The following is a 24,988-nucleotide window of genomic DNA, read 5'->3' as shown; positions in this document are numbered from 1 at the left end:
CCTCTTGTGTCAGAATCTGTGGGTATTGGTGATTCCGAGATTGTAGAAAGTCTCTGTCTTTCTGCCCCGTTGCCAAAGCAGAAGCCATAGTTCGTCTGTGCTGGTTTCAAGGTTGTTTATTTTTGCTTATCTATAACATGTTCTGCTGCCCTGCCGCAGCTCTGTCCTGCAGGGCAGTGTGCGGGGCTCTGCCCCTCAGTGGGATGGTACAAACATTATATACCAGAAATTACGTGTACTATATTTACAATAATGTGCCAATATCTATCATCTACGTTGAATAGTGTGTCCCTAGCCTAAACCAATAGAAAAATGCCAACATCACCAAGAACATGGAGGTAAGGAAGAAGAAGGAGGAAGAACAGGATCAGGCCCACTTTCCTCCATCTTAGAACTCCTGACCCCCCTGTACAAAGTAAAACCCCCCTGTACAGGTGTTAAAACCCCCCTGTACAATACTAAAAAATTTTACCCTCTAATTTGTGACTACTTTTACTATACCATCTAACCCTCTGTGACTGCTTGTTCCACCTTTAAAGTTGGTAATTCATTCCATGGTTCAAACTCAAAATCACAGCTGTTTTCAGCTGCTTGCCGGGGTCTAAAATGCTTCTGACCAAGGCCTGGAACCTCTAAAAATGTCTGAGGGACATTTTGAGTTCCGACACTCTTGTCCTGTCATTTTTTTCCTTGGAGAACAGACTGAAACACACCTGGCTCCAGCCAGGAGCTGGGAGATGTAGGAAGTGAGAATGTCTCCCCATTTCTCCAGGCTGAGCCCCCAAGGTGTTCCTCATCAGAGTTGTGCTCCAGGCCGCTTCTCTGGATACACTCTGGCCCCTCAATGTCAGAATCTGGGGTATTGATGATCCCGAAATTGTAGAAAGTCTCTGTCTGTCAGCCCTTCTGCCAAAGCAGAAGCCATAATTGGTCTGTGCTGGTTTCAAGGTTGTTTATTCTGTTTATCTCTAACATGTTCTGCTGCCCTGCCGCAGCTCTGTCCTGCAGGGCAGCGTGTGGGGCTCTGCCCTCAGTGGGATGGTACAAACATTAAATACCACAAACTGCCTGTGCTGGATTTACAATAACGTGCCAATATCTGTCACCTACGTTGGACAGTGTGTCCCCAGCCTGAACCAACAGAAAAATGCCAACACCACAGTGAAACATGGAGGGCATGAAGAAAGAGAAAAAGGACAAGACACACCCAATTTCCTCCATCTTGTCCCCTTTGGACCCCTAATCTAGAATCCTAAAATTTTACTTTTGCACCCGTGTCACACTTAATTATTATATCAAACGCTTAGAGCTGGTAATTCATCCTGTAAGATTGAAAACTCTTTTCCATGGACAGAGATCACAGACAGTGTCTCTGGGGGCTCTGTCCAGGGGGGTTCCTGACCCCTGCCAGGGTCCCAGACCTGCCAGGGCAGCCAGAGGGAAGCCCTGGACTCCCAAAAATGAATGTATCAGCATTTCTGAAAGGAAATTTCTTTTCCTGCCTCTAAAATATCAGGAATAGGTTCACCCACAGCTGCTCCATCTGCAGGCCTGTCCCTGCACTGTCACAGGCACCACAGCACCCCGGGGCTCGCACTCTCAGCCCGCGGGATACCCAACAGCCACAGCCCCAAAACAGGGAACAGCCACAAGCTGAGCGTGGCAGAGCAGCTTCCCCTCCCGGGCAGGGCAGCAGAGCCATCCCAGAGCCATCCCAGAGCCATCCCAGAGCCATCCCAAAGCCATCCCAGAGCCATCCCAGAGCCATTCCAGAGCCACCCTGCAGCCCAGCCCTGCCGAGGGCACGCTGACCTCCCAGCCCAGGCCCCACTGACCTCCCAGCCCGGGCCGCAGGCGGTTGTCGTAGCCGTCCAGGAGCCTGTCCAGGATGCGGGTGAAGATGGTGATGTTGTCCTTGCTGTCATCCACCACGTCCGAGACGTGCTTCTGAGAGAGCCTGGCACAGGGAAAAAGCAGGAGAGAGCTTAGGAGGGAAATCTGCACCGTGCAGGCTCCCAGAGCTGCAGGGGGAGGAGGGCCTCTAGTGCAGGGTGGGACCAGGTTTTGATGGAGTCCTGTGTTTGCAGGACACCACGGTGTTATGAACAAAACAGCCTTGCTGGGACACTTGGCTTGGACTAAGTACTGACATTGAATTGTTAATTAGCTAATTGCTCCTGGGAATCACCTACACCGCCCCCCCACACTACCATTCTAGGACTGGGATGCAAATAGAAGGACCAGTGGAATGGTGGGAGGGGGTTTTGGGGATGAAAACAGCCCTAAATGCAGGGCTGGGCACAGTGGAGGGGGCTGGATGGGTGTGCTGGTTGGGGAAAAGGGAACCACATCCCTGGTCTGTGTCTGACCTGTCACCATAACCTGCAGAGGACCAGACTGGACTGGGCTGTGGGAAGCAGGAGCAAAGAAGCAACTCTTCCTGCTGTTCCCAGGAGGGAAGGAGAGGGGACAGCTGCTGCTGGACTTCAGCAACAGACCCTGGCTTGTCCCATCACCCTTCAGCTACCAGTGAGCAACAGGAGGAAAGGAGAGAGGACGGTCTGCTGATCGGGACTTCAGATACGGACTGCACACCTCTTCACCTCCAGCTACCAGCGTGCCACGGGGACTCCAGGGACAGACTCTGCAGCCTTCTCCCCCTTCGGCTACCGGGAAGGGGTCAACTCCCCCCTGTCCTCACAGAGCTCCCCACTGTCCCCTCCCCACCGCCCAGATCCAGCTGCACCACGGGGAGTGGTTTAGGAGCCCTATTTTAACAGGAATGCCCCAGGATCCCTCGCCTGCCCCGAAAAATGGGCATTTCTGAGCAGAGGCTGTGGGAAGCTCAATTATTGAAGTGCCACTATCTCCTTACAGGCAGCATGGAAAAAGTGACACCAGGTATTTGACAGATTGAGCCATTTCAAAGATCTCTGCCCCAGGGAAGAGGGAAGACAGAAAAGTAAGGATCCAGTAAACAGGCTTAAAGCCTCTTCATTAAAACACTTAGTGAACCCTCCCTGCATTCTGCTGAACTTTCCCTGTTTAGAAAAACAAATGAGTTTCCACATTCCCAGCTCTGCTCAACACAAGAAGCCTACAAGCCCCCAAACAAGATGATTTCCTCAGAACACATTCTGCCCCAGGTGGAATAAAACAAGGAGTAAATTCCTCTAAAAAAGCACATCTCACTGAAGAAAATCTTCAATGCAGTTTTGCAAACACAAGGGGCTCAAGTAATACATTTGAATTTTGTGTCTCCCTTTCAATCAACAGAAGAGGAGATTGTGAGTCCTTCTGGAACCACCTGCCTCTAACAGAGATTTCAGATGACACAGAGCAGCAGTGCTGTGGCTTCAAGCACAGCTTTCCCCAACAGAAATAGCTGTTAGGACCAAAACAAATGGAAAGGCAGAAGATTAAGTAACAGAAAACAAAAAGAAAAATCTATAGAGATGAAGAGTTTTCAAGGAAGATGGAAGAGGAAATAACAGAGAGACAAATGAGGCAAAAAAAAGAAAAAGATTAAGAGGCACAAACAGGCAGCGAGGTGGCTGAGGAAGCCCAGGCAGGCAGGGGAAAAAAGGCTGCTGAAGCAGAGGGATGCTGAGCAGCAGCTATAGGAGCCCCTTGGGAGCAGGAAAGCTCTGACTGGCAAATTGGCACTAAATGGAGAGGTGAATAACTGTGGAACACTGCCCAGAGGAAGACCACAAATGCCACAGACCAGAGCTGGTGGACATGCAGTTCACGGTTCCAATTACCATGGACAGCATCTATGACCATCAGAAATGTAATCCTGGGGAAGAAAAGCCCCTGAATTGTCACTTTCTAACATTTCTGCCCTTTTCCTTCCCATCCCAGCCTTATGTCCTTTGATGTGTGGCTGCCACTGCTTTCAGCAAGCATCATGAAGTAACTGGGGGAAAAAATAATAAACCCAACAAAAACTACAAAAAAAAAAAAAGAGGAGTATTATTTAAGGAGTTTAAAGCTTAATCCTACTGCATCCTATCCCAGGTCAGACTGGCTACCCCTGACACTGCTGGTGCACCTGTAAATACACTGCCAAGTGTCAGTAAGGTGACAAGTACCAGAGCTGGCTTAGAGCTCTCTATCAAAGTGTTCCAGCAGAAAACCCAGATTCTGTAAAATAGAAGAAGAGCAAAGAGTACTTCCTAGCAAAAGAGGAAAAATTGAGAGCAGGGTATGGGTACTTTTAGAGTCAGGCTGAATCAATACTATTTAGAATGCTGCAGTTAATTGAAATATTCCCTTTTGGGCAATTCTGACATTAATTTTCATTGGCTTCATTGACCAAACACTCCGGGAAATTTCCTTTTAAGTGCCTGAGGTCTGCTTCTCCAGGGGCACATCCCACCTCTCACAGGACCACTTGGCCTCTGTTTTTTAGCAAAGCAGCACCTGGAGGAGTGGTCAAGACAGGAAGTTGAGCCTCCAGGAGGGTAACACAGTGCTGAAATTCCAGTTCCCATAGGGTGATAATATAACCCTATGGGATAACACCTGACCCAGCCCTAATGCAACCTGCCAGACCCAAACAACAAAACATGTCTGACATTATGAACTGCATCACAGCCTCCAAGATTTCCAGCTGAATCCAAATGCTGGTTTTGGCTTTTCATCTGGACTTGAACTCCCTGCAGGTAAGAAGAGTTTTGAGAAATTTAACAAATGCCTGCAGTAATTAATGGGGTTTCAATTGTACCAGCTTTCAATAGATGTCATGGTTAAAAGCAAGCTGTCCCAGTGTCTGCTGATGAGTATATAACCATCTATAACTTATGAATAGCTAGCATGCTCATGAAAAGCTTGTTCATTAATGTTTTATAAGCTATCTTTAAAAATTACCCATAATATAAAGAGCTAGAGGATGGATTTTTGTGAAGGAACTCCTGGCAGAGGCTCAGCGGTGATGGGAAAAATGAGTTTACAAATTTCAAAGCTGTTTTACTTAGCCTGACATTTGAGGGTTTGACTTCAATGTGAGCAGTGTGGGATTCACTCGGGAGGTGCTGGGGGAAGAGTGGTGTAGGCAGGATGAGGGAAGGTGCAGGCAGGGGAGAGCCAGCAGCACCTCTGCCTGGCACCTGATTTGGGCTAATAATTCCCTTCCCAGGAAAGCTCTGGGCTGCCTCACCTCACCTTAACATAAAGCTAAAGCTGCCCTTTAGCAAGGCATAAAGGAACTGCAAAGAGATGTGCGGGATCAAGGTTTTAAAATAATTAAAATCCTCTAGGCAGGAAGGACGGAGGTTTACAGCAAATTTAATTAGGATAGGTTTGAGGAAAAGTCATTACCTTGCCACCTGTGCACAGGCTGTCTGGGGAGCTGTGCCACATCAGCACGGGGGTCCCCTCACACACAATTTGGGAAGCCAATCCTCCTGGGGAGCAGTCCTGTGAGCAATCCCTGCTGGGAGGGAGCAGCGGGGAATGCAGGGTGGGCAGGAAAAGGCACAGGGAGGAAGGCAGAGCTGCAGGCACAGGGCATGGGGACAGCCCCACAGGCATTGCGGGGTGAGGGCCAGGGCTGGCTGTGCCCGTGCAGCAGCATAGGGTCAGCACTCACAGGGCAAGGCAAGCTGCACAGTCAGATCCAAGCAGACAAAGCAAAGCAGGACAGGGCAGGAGGGGCAGCACCGACATCTTTTCATGCCCAAAGATCCTTAACCCCTTCTGGACTTGTAACTCAGCAGACAGCACTGCAGTGTCCACATCTGGCACTCTAAAGGCTTTTCTAAATGTTTTATAGAAGTCATGTATTATTTGCATTTCTCTCCCTCTGTGCAGAGCTCCTCCCTCCCCACATCTCCGTCCTCCTTCCTCGAAGGGCTCCCCGAGCTCACCCAGCAAAGGCTCTGGCGGGATGCAGTCACGGACTAACAGGCTTTCATCTCCTCCAGACAGCTTCCAGAGGCTGGGAAGGGGAGGCTGGCAGCAGCATTCTGCTTGCCAGGACAGCCAGAGCCTGCACACCCAGGCACAGGAGAGCAGCAAGCCCAGCCAGGCTGGCAGAGAACCCTGGTGCTGCAGCAGGTCAGGTGTGCTGCCCGTGGGTCATTGCACCATTAACAGCCAAACAGATGAAGCAGATTGATTTTCTGTTCTTTAAAATACTATTAAAATATTCAATGGGGTGGGGGGGAATCTGTCTTCCAGGTTAAAACTCAGGCAAGCAGAGTCTTTGCCCAAAATGAATTGTGCAGAGGCCAAATCTGAAAATAGGTTTTGTTGTAAAAAACACTGACAACTGATCTGGGTGAGAGCACCTCAAATAATGCCAGTGTCAGCCACGTTAGGGACTGAAGAGCACCAGGGTGAAAGGCATGGGGATGGGGACAAGGGGAGGGTCAAACACAGCAGAGACCCTTTAGTGCTTTGCCCTGGACTGCTTAATATACACACTGACCCCGGGATATTTAAGTTCAGTAAGAGGACTGCAGCCTTGGCCAACAGCTCAGCACTCACCACCTTACCCAGCAACAGCAGAGAGTGCCAGAAGCAGGACCAGGACTCCAAGGCTGAGGAGGGAGAAGGGCCCCGTTCCTGGGAGCCTCAGCGCCATGGTGTCTGTGCAGCCACTGCAAAACAAGCCTCCAAACCTGCAGGGAGGGACAGAGGGGAATGACAGGAGAGAAAAGAGATTTCATTACTAGGGAAAAGCAAGCAGTTCAATTTTTCATGCTGGGCAGCCGTCAGTATTTCTGGGGTCCTGCATTTGAAATCTGGGGAAACCCTCAGGAACCAAAGGCAGCATCGTGGCCTGGAGCGCTGCTGGCCCTGGCAAGCTGCATCACAGCAGAGCCAAGCAGTACACACATTAAAACTCTCACCCCATCCTCACAGCAGACCCTGCAGCTCCCCAGGTGCTTCAGCAGCCAGAGCAAAGCTCACTTTCCAAAGTAACCCCACCTTCCTCCACCTCACCCTGCAGGCTCAGTCACAGCCTGCCCCTTGCAGCAGTGCCCAGCTCACCTGGCACCTCTGCTACCTCAGTAACAGCCACACAGCAGAACCATTTGTGAAGTCTCAAGACCCATTTTTTTTTCCCAACATCTTTTTCTAGACAGTTAAACCCTCATTTAATTCCGGTAATGACACTGCCAGAAATTATTATGAAGTTTGACCACTGAGGCCCAAGGTGTTGGGAGCGCTCGACGATACTACACTTAGTGTGCTCAGAGTTTTCATTAATGCTCAGTTTTACTTTTATTGTGATGTTATTGCACATTTAACTGCCTTCTCCTTTTATGCATCTCATTATGTTGATGCACCTTGGAGCAGCACTGCCAAGCAACAGCCTGGATAAATACAGCTTGTCGTGACAACCCCCCTGTCACCTGGGGGGTTCAGCCAGCCCCTCTGAGCCCCCAGAGCCAGCAGAGAAGGCTCCAGTCAATCACAGCAGGCAGAAACCAGGGCAAGATGCTGGTGCCAGCCAAATGTGACCCCTGGATTTCCCCACTCAACGCTGCAGAGCCTCGTGCAGCTCTCCCCAGCACTGAAAGAGGTGCCAAACCTCAGCAGCTGGATGGCAATTCTGGGCCAGGATGAAGGGGGCAGGGGAACTATCTGGGTGCTGCCAGGGAGCAGGGGTTTCTGCACAGGGATGTGGGAGAGGAGAACCCCCAGCAGAAATCCCGTGCAGCAGCTGGAAACACCTGGAGATCACACATGTCCTCAGTGTGCACCTGGCTGCCCCTGCCCCCGCGAGAGGAGAGGCACAAGGCCAGGCTGGGCCGTGTGTTTTATCCCATTTCTGCATTTAGCTGGTCTCCCCACAGCTATGGGGCCCTACAGCCTCCCTGGAGGCTGTGCCTGATCCTTGTTTTTTACCTCTAGGAGCACACCAGCTGCAGGCAGGAGGAGTAAGAGCCAGACACCACCAGTCCTTACCACCCACCTCAGCTTTTGTTCTGGCAAGATATTCTGGCAGGCACAAGGGGAAAAAGAACCAACCAACCAACCCAGCATTTAGCCCCAGCTACCTTTACCTTCCTCCCCACCAGCCACATAAAGTCCTTGCAGAAATTAATGCACGGATTAATTTAGGCACAGTGTGCTCAGGCTTCATGAATCAGGATTCCACCTGAATGCCCCCTGGGGAAGCTCATCCCCACACCAAAGGAGCTGCAGGAGCCTCTGGCACCGACACACCCGCGGCTCTGGTGAGAAAAGCTCTATTTGGGATGCCTCCTCTGCCTCTCCCCACTTTCCAGCTGAGAAGGGACACACAGGCTTGGAAATTCAAGTATTTGCTGATGAAGCACAAATTAACTGGCTGAACATCTGTTCTGTGGGAAATTCCAACGTTTCGGGGAGACTTCGTTCCAAATCAAGACAAGGACAGATAAAATGTTGATTTTTCTTACAAGGCAAATTCAGAACTTCTTCAATAAGCAGCTTCTCAACAGATTTCTTTTCAACTCTTCCCTTTCATTTCATTTCAACTTGCATATTATACAATAGTATTTAATTGATTTTTTTCCCTAAGGCAATTTCAAATACTAGCCAAAAGCAAAAAAAAAAAAAATTATAAAAAAATAAAAGAACTATTGCTGTCTATCCTCTCCTCTCCCCAAAACACCACTGAAAATTTTCACTGAAATAAACATTTTCCCATTCAACTGTTGATTTCAAAAAATGCTTTGTTTGGGCAGAATTTGCACAGCCAGCAGACTCTGACCAGGGATCCCCACACAAATGAGGACACTCTGGATTTGCAGCAGGTGCCTCCTGGCTCTGCAGGAACTGTTGTGGCTCCTGTAGAACATTTGGGACCATCTTTATCAGATTTGGTGAAACCATGGCTGGGGCAGATTATGCACCAACATTGGAAAAGTGAAGCTAAAAAAAAAGAAAATAAAGAGCTATAGAAAATGGAGGAACAAGGTAATTTGTAGGTTCAGGAACAATGACAAAATCCAGAACACCTTCCACGTGGGTGTGTCCTGTCTGAGCCAAGAACAACTGCATTTTCACCAAACCTTGTTCATAGAATTTTCCTTCACTATTATACAGACACAAAGGTTAATTTCCTACTCTGGATAGTTCTGATGAGGAAAATGCTAGCCAAGGACAACAGGGGCGCTCGAATTAAGTCAAATTTGTGCTTAAGTCTCATTTGAAGCATCAGAACCAGCTCTACATACCTGCACTGGGAGCAAAATCTGTTTGCACCACTTGCCCAAGCCTCAGTTTGTTCACACTGAGAACATCCCCAAAACGGGGCTTTGCTAGGGCTGCACTCAGGGGCTCGGGAAGGACAACACATCATGGAAAACAGCTTGGCACCATTTCTTCCACTTTCCTTTGGTTCATGCATTGTGTTTTTCTAGGGAAGCTGGGCAGGAGAGGCTGCAGGGCGTTTTCCTCGTCAAGCAGAGCCAGTCCTGCTCATCACCCTGCTGCCAAGCAAGAAACGTGTTGGAAAGTACAAGGAGGCTTTTGCAGAGGGGATTTCACCATTCAGACAGTCCAGGGGATCACCCAGAGCTCCCCAGAGCCAGACCCTAGTGTGGTTCCCGTGGCACAGCAGCTCTCAGCATCACTTCTCCCCTTTCCTGGGGCTCTTGCAAGCCCAGCCACAGGCACACACAAGATCTCAACTGGTGCAAGTGCTTTAGAAGCCCAACAGCTTCTACTGGCCACACAGCCTCCCTAATAAAATCAGTTTGTAAAAAAACTCTCGAGGTTTCAACAGCCCAGTAACTGAGCTCTGTCGGAATCTGTGGTATTGAGATGATTCTGAGATTGTAGAAAGTCTCTGTCTTTCAGCCCCGCTGCCAAAGAAGTCATAAATTGAATTGTCTGTGCTGGTTTCAAGGTTGTTTATTCTGTTTATCTCTAACATGTTCTGCTGCCCTGCCGCAGCTCTGTCCTGCAGGGCAGCGTGTGGGGCTCTGCCCTCAGTGGGATGGTACAAACATTAAATACCACAAACTACCTGTGCTGGATTTACAATAACGTGCCAATATCTGTCACCTACGTTGAACAATGTGTCCCCAGCCTGAACCAACAGAAAAATGCCAACACCACAGTGAAACATGGAGGGCATGAAGAAGGAGAAAAAGGACAAGGCACACCCAATTTCCTCCATCTTGTCCCCTTTGAACCCCTAATCTAGAATCCTAAAATTCTACTTTTGCACCTGTGCCACACTTAATTATTACTTATATCAAACACTCAGAGCTTGTAATTCATGCTGTAAGATTGAAAACTCTTTTCCATGGCCAGAGATCACAGCCAGTGTCTCTGGGGGCTCTGTCCAGGGGGGTTCCTGACCCCTGCCAGGGTCCCAGACCTTCCAGGGCAGCCAGAGGGATGGATGCCCTGGACTCCCACAAGCTCCTCAGCTTTTAGCACACAGGAGTAGCTCTTGGAGAGGGTGCTGATGGCAGAGCAGGCGAAGGGGGCCCTCGGTGCACAGGGAAGGGATGGGAACACCCACGAGAGCCTCAGGAAAGGCAGCACTGGAGCTCCTCCAGCCCTGCTGGGGCTGTCCCCGTGCGAGGCTATTCAGCTGTCACTTCCCACTCAGGAAAGCTCTGAATCAGCCAACGCCTTGATCTGAATACCTGCAGGGATCCCTGATCCTCGGGAAGAGGAGGAAGGATGCAGGCAACGTGCATTTAACTGTGTGTAACCAAGCGAGGGTGTAGGAATGTTAATTGGCTGTTAACAGCCTCAAAGAAAGAAAAAAAAAATCAAATCTCTTACTAGGACTTGCTGAAGGGAAAACTGAACAGTGCCCATGAAGAAAGAAGTGCAGAATGCCAACATTTTCAAGCTCAGAAAAGAGTGGTACGACTCTTTAGACTGACCCCCTCTTCCATATAAGTTACAGAACATCTTCCCCAGAGCTTCTGGCTCTCCTCTGTGTCTGTGCAAGATGGAGTCTGGAGGGATGGTGTGTGCTCAGAGCAGCCCTGCACTTCTTCCTTCCTCCATCTGTCCACGGCTCACTCCTTAATGGCACAGTTAGCAAATGCACTCAGCACTAATTGTGCAGTTGCTGGTAACCTCCACAGCTGAATCCAACGCAGATTTCCTAAGGAGCCCCGCTGACATCCTGCAGCTGGAATCCAGTGATACTTGAAGTTCACAACACATGGAATTTGGCAGGTGTCTTTATAAGCACACACCTAAGGGCTTCACAAACATTCCCACTCCTCTCCAAGACAATCTGTCCCATCTCCAGAGCATCGTACCACAACAGCACTCCAGGGAAATACAGTCTTCCTGTTGGATGTGCTGTGAACAAGGAATTGGAAAAGCTTCCTTCCTTCATTCCCTCATGACAGCGACATGCTCCAGCCCCTGCTCCTACTGAAGTGGGTTTGGGAACCAAAAAAAGTGCTGGAAACTTCCAAATCAGCAAGGTACCCTAGTAGCTATGCCAACATTGGTATCTCCTGACTTGGCACGCTGAGCTTGATCTTCCCAGAAATCCTTATTCTAGAAACCATTAAATCTTCTGAAGTGCCTTCCTAGGAAAGAGTGATTAGCACAGGCTTACTGCTGACAAGGGAGAGACACAGAACTCTGGAGGTGGAGACTGAAAGATAAAATTGCAAAAAATGTGAGAGAATGGCCAGAGAGAGGGCTACTGCAAGCACCAGAAAAGAAAAGAAGGCAGAAGAAGCCCATAAGCCCACCTGGGCACGTTTGTGAGAGTCACAAGAGTATCTCACCCGAATTACTGCCTCCTGGGAAGATGCACAGCCAGGGGAACCATCTGATTCACTCAGCAATAGCCTCACCAGGCAGACAGCATTCAGAAACCAGCCCAAAGGACAAACTGGCCCCAGCAGTGCACCCAGAGATGCTGTCCACATGTGGTGTCATTGGATCAGCATCCCCACGTGCCATTCATGGACACCAGCGGCATCAGCTGGAGGGGTGCAGAGCACTGACAGCTCCCACTCAGCCCCCAGGACCTGCAGCAGCTGCACATCTTTTGTCAACTCAGGTATCCCAGGGAGGGCTGTGCAGTGAGGAGCTGATGCTGGGAGCCAGCTGGAAATCAGACTGGGAAGAAGAAGCAGCCTCAGCCCAAAAGCTCAGATCAAAGCACTTCTGTGCAGAAAGAAGAGGGTGATCCAGACCCTGGTGGTGTCAAGCACCATCTGCCCACCTGCACGGCAGCACAGCCAAGCAGAGCGCTCTAGGTGACCTCACAACACCTGCATATTTACCCCCAAACTCAGGAGCACTTTGCACAGCACAAGAAGCTCATTAAAGCCCTTCCTCGTTGCACTGGAGGCTCTCCAAAACAGGTCCCAGGAAGCAGGAGAGGTTCTCCAACACCCCTCAAGGACTGCAGAATCATCCAGCCTGCACGGGCTGGGCTCTGTCCAGCTGTCCCTGACCCTATGAGAGCACACCAGGCTTCTGGTGACCACTGGTGTGCCTCTTTAATGCTTCTTTGAGCAAAGCTCCAAGCTCTCTCTGCAGAAACAGCAGCCAGCAAGTGCTCAGTGCAGCAGCAATAAACACAGGCGAGGCACACGCTGCCCTGTGTCCCTGCTGGGGAGGGTTTTCTTCAGTTCTCAATCACTCCAGCTGAAAAGGAGGGTCCCTTGGAATAAAAACATCTTTTCATTTGAGGGCAGGGGCAGCAATGAGCAGCCACAGTTCATCTGGAAGCCCGGAAACGGCGGAGTAAGGCGCTGGGGTGTTTCACAAGACCCTGTCTCGCATCCCTTCCCTTCCCTTCCCTTCCCAGGTTGTTTGCATCCCTTTGTTCTGAAAGGAGCTCGCCGGGACCCCCGTGTGCCGACACCCAGTTCAGCAGCCCAGCCCTGCCAGCTCCCAGCCCACCTGCAGCAGCCAGCACAGGGCCAGGCTGTTTGGGAACCTGGATCCAGCCCAGGGCTCTGCTTCCATCACCTGAGGTCGCCCCGATTCCTCCAGTTCAGCACTGTCTGGGGCTGTACAGATGCTGCTGAAGGCCAGAAGCTGCTACAGCGTTTTAGAGAAATCAGAGATTGAGAAACAGGCAGCAGCACCTCCGTCCACCTGAATCCAACTTGCTGTTTGCCACCTACGCAGAGAAACAGCCCTGGCGCGTGGCAAAGGAGCCACACAGTCCTCGAGTCCTGGCCATGGAAATGTTTGTGCTTACCTACCCAAGAGGCACACACTGGCTTGTCCCTGCAAACACACAGGCACTGTAGGAGCCATAAACAACCTTCCCGTGAATCTGCCACACACAGAAGGTACAAGGCACACGTGATGGTTATCAAATGTGTTGCCTGCAGCTCTGCAAGGGACGCCAGCAGAAGAAGACACTTGGATGCAGACACACCAGGCAAAGAAATTAAAGGTTTAGATCGACATGTAAATCTTGGGAGCAAGCCTTAAAGTGGATTTCTTCTGTAAGTTGTTCTGCTGGTAACGAAGGAATAAGGTCTGTGCCCAACTCCCAGCCCAGCTTTAATTTTCCAAAATGAGAAGCTGCTTGACAGTTTTTCCTCATCAAAACAAAATTAATCCAAGTATTGCATCTCTCTACTCAAAAACACATCCAGAGGGACTGTAGAGTGATTCACACCCACAACTGCTATGGGAAACCGTTTGCACTCATAGTGTAACAAGCCAACACTGATTCACCCACATAATTACAGGCAGACACTGATTCACAGCTACTGCAACTGCAGACAGACTGACTCACAATCAAAGCAACTGCAGACAGACTCAGGCTCACAATCACAACTGGAAATACAACTGTGCTGACAGTATCTGCAATTCCATGTACCCACCAACCTCTGGAAGACTGGCCAGCAGTGCAAACGCTGCGCACCAAGCCCCACAGCTTTTTGCTGGCACTTTTGACCTTCACCCCAGAGCCATCCTGCCCTCGCTGATGGAACAATCCCCTCACCTCAGCAGCCTCCCTGCCCTGGCAGCCCCGCAGGAGCCCAGCACGACTGTCAGAGCCTGGCCCCGGGAGCAGAGTGAGACACACGATGCACACAGGGGAGTGTGCATGGTGCAAGGCATCCCTGTACATCCACTGCGATGCACACACGGCCGCGCTGACTCCCTGCTTCCAGAATATCAGTGAATGCAAGCCAAGGATAATACATTTAGCCCACGGGCAGAGGAGATGGCAAAAGACTCACCACTGGGCAAAAGCCTGAAAAGCTGGATTATTTACTACACTCTCTGGCTGGGTATGTAATTATGTCAGTGTTCAGCCTGGGTATTGTGCTACTTTTTGTAAACAGTTGGCAGGAATACTCAGACTGAGATGAGGGGCTGGGCTCTGTCTCCAGTGTGGAGACAAGCGGGCTGAAGAGGACATGGTCTACTTAGACAAAAAAAAACTGAGGTGAAAGAACACATTAAGCAGGAAAAGGCAAAGGAGAAGCTGAGAGTGAAGTGGGACAGGTGGCAGTCTACAGACAAAGGGAGAAGAAAGAAGAAAGAACAGAAGGAGAAAAGCTCCATGATGCAGACTTGTGATGAGAAGCTCCAAAGCGAGGAAAAGCAGCAGTCCCCCTGTGCCGAGGGTGTCTCGCAGCAGTGCAGACAATGCATCTGTGCCTCCCCACATGCCGGGCTCGGCTGCACGCTGAGAACCAGGAGGAGATTCCGGGGAAAGGACACAGCAGCCTCCAGGCGAGCGTGTGCCGAGGGCCCAGGTGCAGCTGCAATCCCTCCAGCTGCTCGGAGCTCTCGGGAAGGAGCAGCAGGTCAGGCTCCAGCACTCCTGCCTCTGTGCACTGCGGGCACCCCGGCACCACGGGCACAGGCTGAAGGGCAGGCTGGCCAAACTCCACCGAAACAGCATCACCTCAAAACCCCTCAAAATCCCGCATCCTCCAGGGCAAGGAGAAAGTTCAGAGGCAGACTACAGAAAGGAGAAGATTTGCCTGAACCACAAGTAGCATCTTCTAGTTGTGGGCTGGTCCTGCCTCAGCACCTGCTGGTTTTCTTCTTTGCGCTCCCCAGAAGGGCACTAAGGGGATGGAGGGGTGAGGGAGCAAACCTGCTCTGCTGTTGCCATCAGAACAACTCGGGTGAGCAGCCACTGGGAGCTGCTCTTGCCAGCCCACGGCAGCGGGAATTTCACCAGAGGGTCCTGGTTCTCTGTTTCTGTCTGGGGATGCTGCTGCAATTGCAGCCAGTCAGCAGCAGATTCGAGGGAGACACTACAGATGCAATTGGCCAGGGAAATGGACTATTTGTTCATTTGTACTTCTCTTGTCCAGGAGAGAATCATTCTGGCAGAAAGCAGAGTGAGGAACAATGGCTAAGTGTTGCAGTGGGGACTGTCTGCCACTTAATTGCATTGGGCTATTCCTTTTTAATGATCCATATCTCAGTCCTAGTAACTCTGGAAGAAGGAGAAAAGACCTGGAGCTCCTTTCCCCTCGCCCCTCATACCAGCATCAGAAACCGCAGCCCCCAAAACTCCTTTCCCTCCCCAGCCCAACACAGCATCTGTGCCCATTAGGCCCGGCTGCGGGATTCAGGGGGAAATTTGACTTTGCTTTACTACACCCTTCTCCCGGCTCACCCCTTCCCCTGCATTCCCCGTCCAGCTCCAGCCAGGGGGGCTCAGGATTGCCTCCTCCAGGCGTTTCTCCCCGCGGCCGCTCTCCAGCCAGCAGCGGCAGCCGGGCGGGCTGATGCCCGGCGGGGAGCACCGGGGCACGGCTCCGCTCCGCACCGACACGCGGGAGTTGCCGCGGGAGCGGGGACGCTCCGAACCGCCCGGCCGAGCCCCCCCTTCCCTCGCCGCTCCGCCTATTGTCCGCGACCCCCAGACAACACGCGACCCCCAGCCCCATCCCGTCCCCGGCCCGGCTCCGCGCTGCCCCGCGGCCGCCCCCGAGCCCCCGGCGGGGCCGCGCCCGCCGCCCGCCCGCACTCACCGGCTGCCCCGGCGGGGCTCGGGGGCGGCCGGAGCCCGCGGGGTCCGCAGCGCTGCGCAGGGCTCCGCGCCCAGCCCGCCGTGCCGCCCGGCCGGGGCTGCCCGTGCCGCCTGCGCGCTGCTCCGGCCGCGGCGAGCGAGGGAGGGAGGGAGGGGAGCAGCATCCCCCCGCCTTCCTCCTCCTCCTCCTCCTCCTCCTCCTCCTCCCCGCGCCCCGGAGGAGGGTTTACCCACCGCTTTGTGCCAAGCCGCCCGCCCCGCAGCGCAGCAGCGGGGATGGGTCGCTGCCTCTCGGCCCGGTTTGGGGCCCCCTCCCCGAGCGATGGATGCTGCGGGGTCCTCCGCCCAGCCCCGGCCTCAGAGCCCCGCCATCCTTTCGGCGCAGGAGGATGTGCAGGGCGGGCTGGCTGCTCCCTACCTGTTGAAGGGGGAGCTGCTCGAGGCGCGGATGCTCCTGCGAGGAGGTGGGCAGCACCCCAAGCTGCCTCCACGCTGCCGGGCCTGGCCGAAAACCGCGTCTCCCGCCGGGACAGGGAAGTTTGGCCCACAAATTGGGATCGCCGAGGCTTATATCGCAATAAAACGACAGGCAGAGGGGGAAAACGCGGGGAAGAGAAGGGGAGAGGGGGAAGAGAGGTTAAAATGCAGAAAGGTGTTGGCAGTGAAGGCGAGGGCAGAAGTGGTGTGGAAATGCAGGGATGCCAAAAGAAGGGCTGGCCAGAGCCGGCTGGGCTCGGGGAGGTTTTGCAGAGCCACACGGCAGCGAAGCTGGGAAGGCAAAAGCTGACAGTGAGACACACTCAAAATATATTGTCCCTGCAGAGCTCTCCCTCTCAGCACGCAGCGCGAGGCTCAGCCGCAGTTGCCTCCAAGGTACAGAACCAGCCCTCCACCACTGAGGCTGTGGGGTGGGTGCACGGAGCATCACCGCAGGCACTGCTGACCACCCCAGAGCTCCTCCGGAAAATACTCTTGGTTCTGAATACTTAAAGTAACATGGAAACATACTTCAGGACAAGGGCCCTCAAGGCATGGGTGATTAAATCCAATTTAACTGTCAGTTCTCTGCACTGAGGTATTAGAAAATGACCCAGTTCTTGCTTCCAGGAGAGAGTTAGGGGCAGTCACGGTTCTACCTCATCCCTGCAGAACACAGCCATCCTGACTTCAGTGGGATAGCAGTATTTATCATGACATTCCTGGACTGTAGGAAGAGAACCTCATCTCTCTTTCAAAGCCAAATTTTATCTCCCTGTGATCTGAGGATGGTCTTTACTAATCCATGTATCCAGATGTGTCTGTGAGCAGCAAGTGAAATGCCAGTAGAGTTCTGCTTTCCTCTGCTGGGCAGGGTCCACAGGCAAGACCAGAGGAGCTCACAAGGTCTGAAGACCAGCATCTCGAACAAAAACTGGTCACTGCCCCCACAGTCACAGCTGCCATGTTTTAGACCAGAGCAGGAAGCATCTTTAGTGTTACTGCAACGCTTGGCTCACTTACAGGAACTCTGAACCATCACAAACCCTAATCAAGATAAGTTTCTCCAGCCCTCAACATCACATCCAACCCCAGACAATGGAGATTAAATACTCACAGGGCAATTTTGCAGTAGCAGCAGGACCTTCAAGCTGTTATTTTCTGTCCTCTGAAAAATATTTTGTCTGAGCAGCAGAGACCTAAGTTGAGAGATCTCGTGTGGACAGCCAACATTTTAATTGCCCTTAGGCTGTTCACACATGAATGACAGCACCCAGTACATGGTGTAGGGCTGTTGCCATTTTAAAAAAGTCTGTTTCTGCATTGAATTCTTCCTGCCATAATATAAAGCATCACTCAAGAAGACAGCTGTGTGTGCATGCCAGCAGAGGAGCTTTTTGCTGGCCTCCAAAACTAGGACGAATCATAGGATCACAGGGAAACTCGAATTTTCAGGAAGAGATTTCAGGACACCAGCAGCTAATCCAGGGTCCTACTCAGGGCATGGTCAGCTAAGGAAGAGCCCTGCGAGCAGCACAATTTGGCCATAGTTCTTCACACGTAATTTCTGCTTACATCCATGATTCCTCCAAGCCACGTCTTCTGTTCCTCATTTATATGCTTGTGAACAAAAGACTGTTGGCAAGGGAACAGAGAAGAGCCCAGAGGGAGTCCCAAGGCACAGCCATTCCCTTAGCTAAGAGCCCCAAGGGTCTGGCCCACCATCTTCCCACTGGGAGGTGGTGCTCCACTGGACAACACACCAGGATGACCACGCTCAGACAGGGGACCTGGCCTACTCAAGGACATTGATGGCCTTGAGGCTGAGAGCAGAAATCGTCCTAATACTTCTTTTTCCTCTTTTCCAAACTGATTCAGCTGCTGGCATGAGCTGCCTTGGATTTGAGAAGAGGCATGAAACAGAATCAGTGAGACAGGCATATCCGGAGACAGAAGTGACTCAGGATTTTCAATGGCTCGTATTGAAGAACATCCCAAGATTTACACATTCAAGTACTGCTAACAACAGTCAGAGGCAATGAAAAGCATGCTTCTCTTGAGGCCTGTTCTTCCATGAACAGCAGTTCATACACAGTTCATACACAGTTCCCCAGGAGCAACATCTCTTACTCTGCCCGGAGATGCCTTCACCAAACGCTGCCTCCTGTACTCAGAAGCCTCTGACACTGCCAGCAGCCTGGATGAGTCTTGGGCGTATGGCCCTTCACTGTAAGAGTGAAGGATCTAAGATTATTAGATTTCCAAGAATCTAAAAATCAAGTTGAACCACTCCCCTTGCAGCCACAGCACATGGCAGGTTCTTACAAAGGTGGGGAAGAGACTAATTGCAGTGAAACAGAGAAGAGAGCACCACATGAACAGTGAGTTGCAGAGAGCAGAGCAAGAGGTGCAGCACCTAAGAAAGGTGCACCTCCCAAATTAGGAGGTCTGTGGATGACATTTTGTAACCCTTTGTGCCCCTCCAGATGTGCTGATCCACACGATAATCAGCTCATGCAAGTCCTTGGCAGAGCAGGCACCTGTGCACCACAGCAAGGTCTGCTTCCAGCTGCCAAACCATTAATCAAAATATCCACCAGTCAAAGCCCTCCTGGAGTAGAGAGGCTGTGCCAGAGATCCCAAAAACCTTCCTGCCCCTCATGATTTGCTCACCCCACCTGTTAGCCCTGCAGAGACATCAAGGGAGGCTGTGGAAATCTTCCATAATCCCAGCCAGTGCTGAGGAACAACTGACCCATGAGGGAAGTGAGTGCTCCCACCATCTGGACAGTGCTTGATGATGGAATTAAAGACATAAGGGCTATCCAGCAGTAGCACAGGAGGGGTTTGGACAACAGGGGATGCTGTCAGGATGGAAAGAAGAGGCTTTGGCCAGGGAAGCAGGCATTAGGTAGCTTAAGAAGTCCAATTTTAGACAACCTTTTCTCTGGGGGGTATGGGTAGTGTTATCAGTATCTAGTTGTAATTGCTTTGATCTCTGCTCTATTCAGAAGTAAAGGTAACCCTCCATTAACAGTATCAGTCTCTGTGGATACATTTATCAATTTAAGAGACATAAAAACATCTTGTGAAACCTGTAAGCAATTATCTTTTAATGCACCTCTCCATCATAAGGCTTTTAATTTCTTTTTTTAAACTATCTAACCTCCCTGTCTCTGCCTTTACCCGCTGGAACACCTCCCTGAACTCTGGCACAGTCCAGGAGCTCATGGCTTTGAGGCAAAACCTTTCTTATGGTGATCAAGGTGAAAATGTGGCTGTCACCATATTATTGAAGAGTAATCTCTCAAAATGGAAGTACAGCAGCCTGGGAATACCTTGCTAATAATTAGCAAAGCCTTTCCCTCCCATCAACCTGCTTAACAAGCCAGAATGAAAGTCTGCTTGCATTTAGGTCCATGCTGCAATGCCCTTGAACTGAATGGAATTGCAGATTTGAGCCCTTCAACAGCCAGGCAGGAGGGTCCATTCTGCAGGTGGAGGTTGGAGCAAGAGCTTAGGGATGTGCAGCAACCTCCAGCACACACAGCCCTTGGGGGCCAGTCCAGGCCATTCCCATTCCCACCCTCCAGCCAAAGCCACATCCAGGGAAGCTGGCTGCAGTTCTTTACAGGGAAGGGCTGAGCCAGGGCACAGCTGACCTTCCCTGGCACTGAGAGGCAGGAGGGCAGCGTGCTGGGAGGGACAGGTCCCAGTAACACCTCCCACAGGGCCACTGGGAGGCACAGAGCCGCTCCAAGGACGAAAGATCATCAGCGAATGTCCTGCTGGGGCTCAGGCACTCGCCTTGGCAGTGAGCAGCTGGCGTGTGGAGAGAACAGGACCCAGTGCTGGGCACAGCCGAGTCCTTGGTGCCAGTCCTGTGTGAGGGGGTCCCTGCAAGCTGACATCCATGGTGGAGCCCTCTCCTGCTGCCAGGGAAAGCAGCCAGCCTGCACACAGGTGGCCAGAACAAAGCTACTCTGCCTCGCCCTGGGAGCTGCTGGTCACTGACCGCCAAGGAGCGCCATGATGATGTCCTGCTTCCCAAAGAGAGAGGAGAGCCCTCCTCTTCCCAATGGGAGAGGAAGGCTCTTTTCTCCCATTCCCTCCTACTCTTAAAGCACCCAGGGACAGCTCGACAGCCTTACAGACCAAACTCCTGTCCCACTCTGCTGGTGTCACCTTCTGTCTCTCCATCCGCACATGGCAGCTGCCCCTTCTCCCCAGCCGCCGTGTGCAGCCGGAGCAGCATCAGAGCGGCGGCTGCGGTGCTTTATTAGCCCATCTCCATGGCAACTCGCCTCCAGCTCCGCTCCCAGAGACCCCCGGCTCCTCTGTGCCATCCATCAGCCGCCCCTGGCTCGGCCGAGGGGTCAGGGCTCGCCCCGCTCCCACTGTCCCACCTCCCAGCTGGGGCTGCTCTTTGCCTGCTGGGCCACCACATTCAGCCCCTCGAGCAAAGCCGAACATCCATCCCAAGAGGCAGCGCCCAGAAAAGGGGTTTGGAGCCGCCCGTGTGAACCAGCGCGGAGCTGGAGCTGTGCTGCCTTTGGGCAGGGAGCAGAGTGTGGGGACAACCCCCATGATCGCCCTGGGCTGAGGGAGGGACAAAGGCACTCTGTCCTTCCCCTTGCCCCCCCATGTCCATGGTGAAGCCCTCAAAGCCTGCCCTGAGGGGACAAAAGCCACCTAAAATGCTGTGCTCTCTCAAGAGCTGTGTTAGCCCAGCACAGCTCAAAGCAGGTGACCACAACCTGCTGGTCCTCACAAGAACAGACTTTTCCCACGCACCTTTTCCTCATGGGAAGGGGCTACAGGACACGCTCTTTCACCCTCTCAAACACACAGCAAAAGCCATTCTTGCTGCTGTAACTCCCCCTCTAAACCTCAGAAAATAGAGAGAGCTTTTGCTTTGCATCCCACATGTTATGCAGATTGTCACTTCATCCATAAATTCCACGCACCTGATAATGCTGGGACTAAATCCTGACAAGACAAATACGAGGGTGGCTCCTGCCACCAGAAGTTCAGGTAACTGAAGAAGCAGCCTGGCAAAGTAAGAGAGAAAAATGATTATTTTCAGAAACAGCTGAGGCACTGCAGGGCTGTGCTGGTGGAAAGGTGATGGGCTTAAGGCACAGCTGTCCAGTGGCCCACCTGAGGTCACTCACAATCCACAGCTAAACATGCACTAGTGGAAAAGATATTTTTTCCCTCACCTTTCCACATTCCCTGAAAGGAACTGATCGATATATCTGCTGATATATAATCCTGAGGGATGCTTGCAGTGTTTCTACACAAGAACACAATCTTTGTTGCCTTAGATGAGGTTTTAGCAATAGCTTAGACATGCCCAAGGAAACCCAGCAATGACCATTAGGACAGCTGTAAATCTTCATTTCACACAGATGGTCAACATGCATACCCAGACAAGACCTCACAGAGCTAAAAATCCCTTCCTGCGAGGCACTGCAGAGCTCAAGGGCTGTGTCTAGGCAGATCCTGGTAAAGCAGAGAGCTGGAGTCTCGTTTCTATGACAAAACATGCCATCCCAATCTCCAGAAGCCAGGTCCAACTCCATGCAGAAGTACCAGAGCTCTTCTAGCAGGGGGAGCAGTCTCAAAATTCAAAAGCTATGTGCTGGCAGTGGAACAAATTCATAAAAGCTAATGGGCCTGAAAGAGACTGTATTTGTCCTGCAGTCCCTTGGCAAGAGCAAAAATAAAGCTGGAGAGAAAGACCTGTTCACATACTCCCTGTTTTCTGTTTGCAGCTACAACAGCAGCATCAGTTCAAAGATCCCCCTGTGGAGTCATAAGGTTTTCGATGCCTCAGCATTTCTACTTCTAACGTTGCACATGCTTGTCAACTCCAAATATTCTTAAACAATTTAGATACCCAACACCTAAATCAAGAGCTTACGAAGGCTGGCTTTGAGAGTCACTGTTTGTGCTTGGTTTTATTCTGATGCAGGGTCCCTCTGAGTTTTTCTCTGCACCCAAAAAGCTGTGAACTCAATTTTTATTCAGAAGGAATCGAGTGGCAGGGAGCCAAAACCTACAGCTTGAAACAGGGCCAGATATCAAGAGGTTCACACTAAAAATTGCTGGGGTTGACAACGCCAGCTGAAGCGTTTGGAAAATGCCCTCTGTTCATGTTTCATGCAATATGTGATACCAGGTCTTTGTTCCAAATACTCTCCTCAGCTCTCTTTGGCAACTCAGAGGAGACCCCGGTCTCATCACAGCTTGATAAACTGAGCTCAGTTTACATCAGCAGCCTCCTGGCACAAAGATGCTGCTGAGCTTCGGGCACAGAGGCCTTTAGGATAATAAATCCCCAGGGAGGAGTGAACTCTGGTGCACTCAGGACCTACCACATCTGGACTCGGAGGGTATTTCTGTCAAAACAGCCATCTCAGGCTCCTCTCCACCGAGCAGGAGAGTCACCCGTGCAGTGTGGTTGTGGATAGAGCCTGTCAGCAGCAGAGCAGAAGATTCCCAAAGACCTCAGTTGAACCTGCTCCTTTAACAAGAGCTCTAAATGTCACCACGCTGCCTGTGCCGTGCTCCCTGGAAGGATTCAGGTGTTGTCACCTTTGGTGAAGGGAGCAAAGGAAGGCTGAGGCAATGCCTAACAGTGAGTGAGTTTTATCAGCTCTAATTAGCTGAAGAAAACCAGCAGAGACACAGGTAAAAAGAGCCTTTCATGATATTAAGGTGCCTGCAAGGGCCAGGCCACTCTAAGCCCTGGCTGCTGGAGCCACCCTCGTGGGAGCTGAGGCTGGCCCAGCAGCTCAGTGGTTAATGAAAGGAGGAACTTCTTCATGCCTGGAATGGCTGCCTAGAGCAGAGGCCAGACAGAGTTAAAGCAATAAAGTGAGTATTTATTCAAGGCCTTTAACAGGCTCACCTTGGGCAGTGCAGAGCCTGGCAGAGGCCACACCCAAGGTGCACAATGGGCAGGAGTTTTTTGGGCAGATATAATTTGGTCTATTTGCACATCAGAGGTTCATTCTCCATTTACAGCTTCAGGTAATGAAGTCACAGTGCCTCAGTTTGCTTCCCCCCAGTTTACTTTTGTTGAGGCTGTGATGGTGACCTTGGCTCTCAGGCCTGGAAGGATTGTTTTGTCTGCCCAAACTGTGAAGAGAGAAAAATAGAAAAGCTAAAGCTTAAGGCATCACTCTCAGAACTGGTTTGTGTGTTAGCCTTGTCCTGGCAGAAAGGCACAAAAAAGGAGCAGTTCAGACCCCAGGACTCTCCTGTTCTGCCCACAGCTCCTCAAGCTGCACAGATGGTGCTGGGCTGGGGGACTGGCTCAGCCATCAACCAGCTCCTGGCCTTCCCTAACCTCCCCAAGGCTGCTGGAGGCCCCAGTCCCTGGAACACACTCAGGCACGGGTATTAGACCCCCCAGCACCATTTTTTTGCCAGAACTGGGCCAGCAGCGAGGCAGGCACGAGGCTGTGGTGCCAGGGTGGGCGGCTGGAGCTCCTCCCTGGCACAGAGCTTTGGGGGCTCCAGCTGGAGCTGGGACTACACGTGTCCAGCTGATTGCCAGCCTCTCCCAGGGCCTGCCTGCTCCAGGAGGGGTGTTTGGGGTAAACATGTCACAGCAAACAGCCAGGGAGTTGTGCTGGTGGTGACAGGAAGGCTCAGGGAGGAGCAAAACAGTTCAGCATGGGAGGAAGCACCACAGGGCACGGGCACAGGCAGATATTCTGCTGCTCTCAGTGCCTGCCAGTGGGACATGGAGCCTCTGGAAACACAGCCTGCCTCAGCCAAGGTGGAAACCACAGACCCAGGGCCACTCAAAATGAGACAAGAGGGGCTGGAACTTCCCCCAAACCAGCAATACTCACAACAGGCCAAGCTGTGTGACCCAGAACAGCCCTACACAGCAGGAAGCCCTGAAGCTGACTGGGCTGTGTGCTTTCCACTCCACATCCCAAAGCCCACCAGCATTCAGTGCTGAGAAACTTAAACCAACAGCTTTCCCTCTCTCTGCTCCCTCCCACACCAGCTGAGAACAGTTTGAATAAGACAACGTTGGTCAAAAGCTACCAAAGATTCAGGTTAGCTGTTTCCTGCATGTGAGGTGCTGGGCTATTCTGGTGACTCCACAGCCCCAGTGAGTGGGGCCCTGGCTCTGAGTGAGCCCCAGGGCTGACAGAATTCAGCATTCTGCATTCATTATGCAGAATTCACCTGCCTTCACCTGCTGGACTTGGGCCCAGCAATGTAGAGAGCACCAGGCTGCAGCAGCTGAGCACCAAATTTGCAGCATTTACCAGAGTGAGCTTTACTCTGTCCCAGCTGATAGGAGGGGAGGGGATGATAATGGTCAGCATCCTTTCTGCTTGCCCCAGTCCAGCCAGCCCCACCACCAGGGAGGAGAGCTCCTCCTGCCTGGCAGCCAGTGCACACACCACCCTCTTGATTTGTAATTAGTGGAATAAGAATGCTCAGTCAGCTGGGAAATCTGCCTGAGTAAATGACATCCTCAAGTGCTTTCTAATCCAAGGAAGGCAGCCTCTCACTTCACTGAGCTAATGGGCTGCAGTGGGGGGCACCAACATTTCTCCTGTGGACCCACGT

The 24,988-nt window shown here is 51.7% G+C and overlaps 1 protein-coding gene across 5 annotated transcripts in view; it reads right to left on the bottom strand.

The window, feature by feature from the left end:
• Window positions 1-24,988, bottom strand: part of LOC100218477 (gamma-aminobutyric acid receptor subunit alpha-3) — a 126,072-nt gene that overhangs the window by 64,574 nt on the left and 36,510 nt on the right. The window contains exons 3-6 of one of the 5 annotated variants that reach the window (XM_030272926.4): window positions 21,352-21,435; window positions 16,326-16,473; window positions 6,501-6,626; window positions 1,836-1,957 (exon numbers count right to left, since the gene is read on the bottom strand). In XM_030272926.4, the coding sequence (XP_030128786.2) occupies window positions 1,836-1,957; window positions 6,501-6,626; window positions 16,326-16,473; window positions 21,352-21,435 (480 nt within the window). Of the gene's footprint in view, window positions 1-1,835; window positions 1,958-6,492; window positions 6,627-15,908; window positions 16,043-16,141; window positions 16,280-16,325; window positions 16,474-21,351; window positions 21,436-24,988 lie in introns of those variants that run through there. The other 4 variants (XM_030272925.4, XM_030272924.4, XM_072929263.1 and 1 more) reach the window with 4 other exon arrangements.

Source organism: Taeniopygia guttata, chromosome 4A, assembly GCF_048771995.1.
Source record: "Taeniopygia guttata chromosome 4A, bTaeGut7.mat, whole genome shotgun sequence".
Classification (NCBI taxonomy): Eukaryota; Metazoa; Chordata; class Aves; order Passeriformes; family Estrildidae; genus Taeniopygia; species Taeniopygia guttata.
Note: the sequence above shows the minus strand (reverse complement) of the source record. Positions and strands in the feature narration are given on the sequence as shown.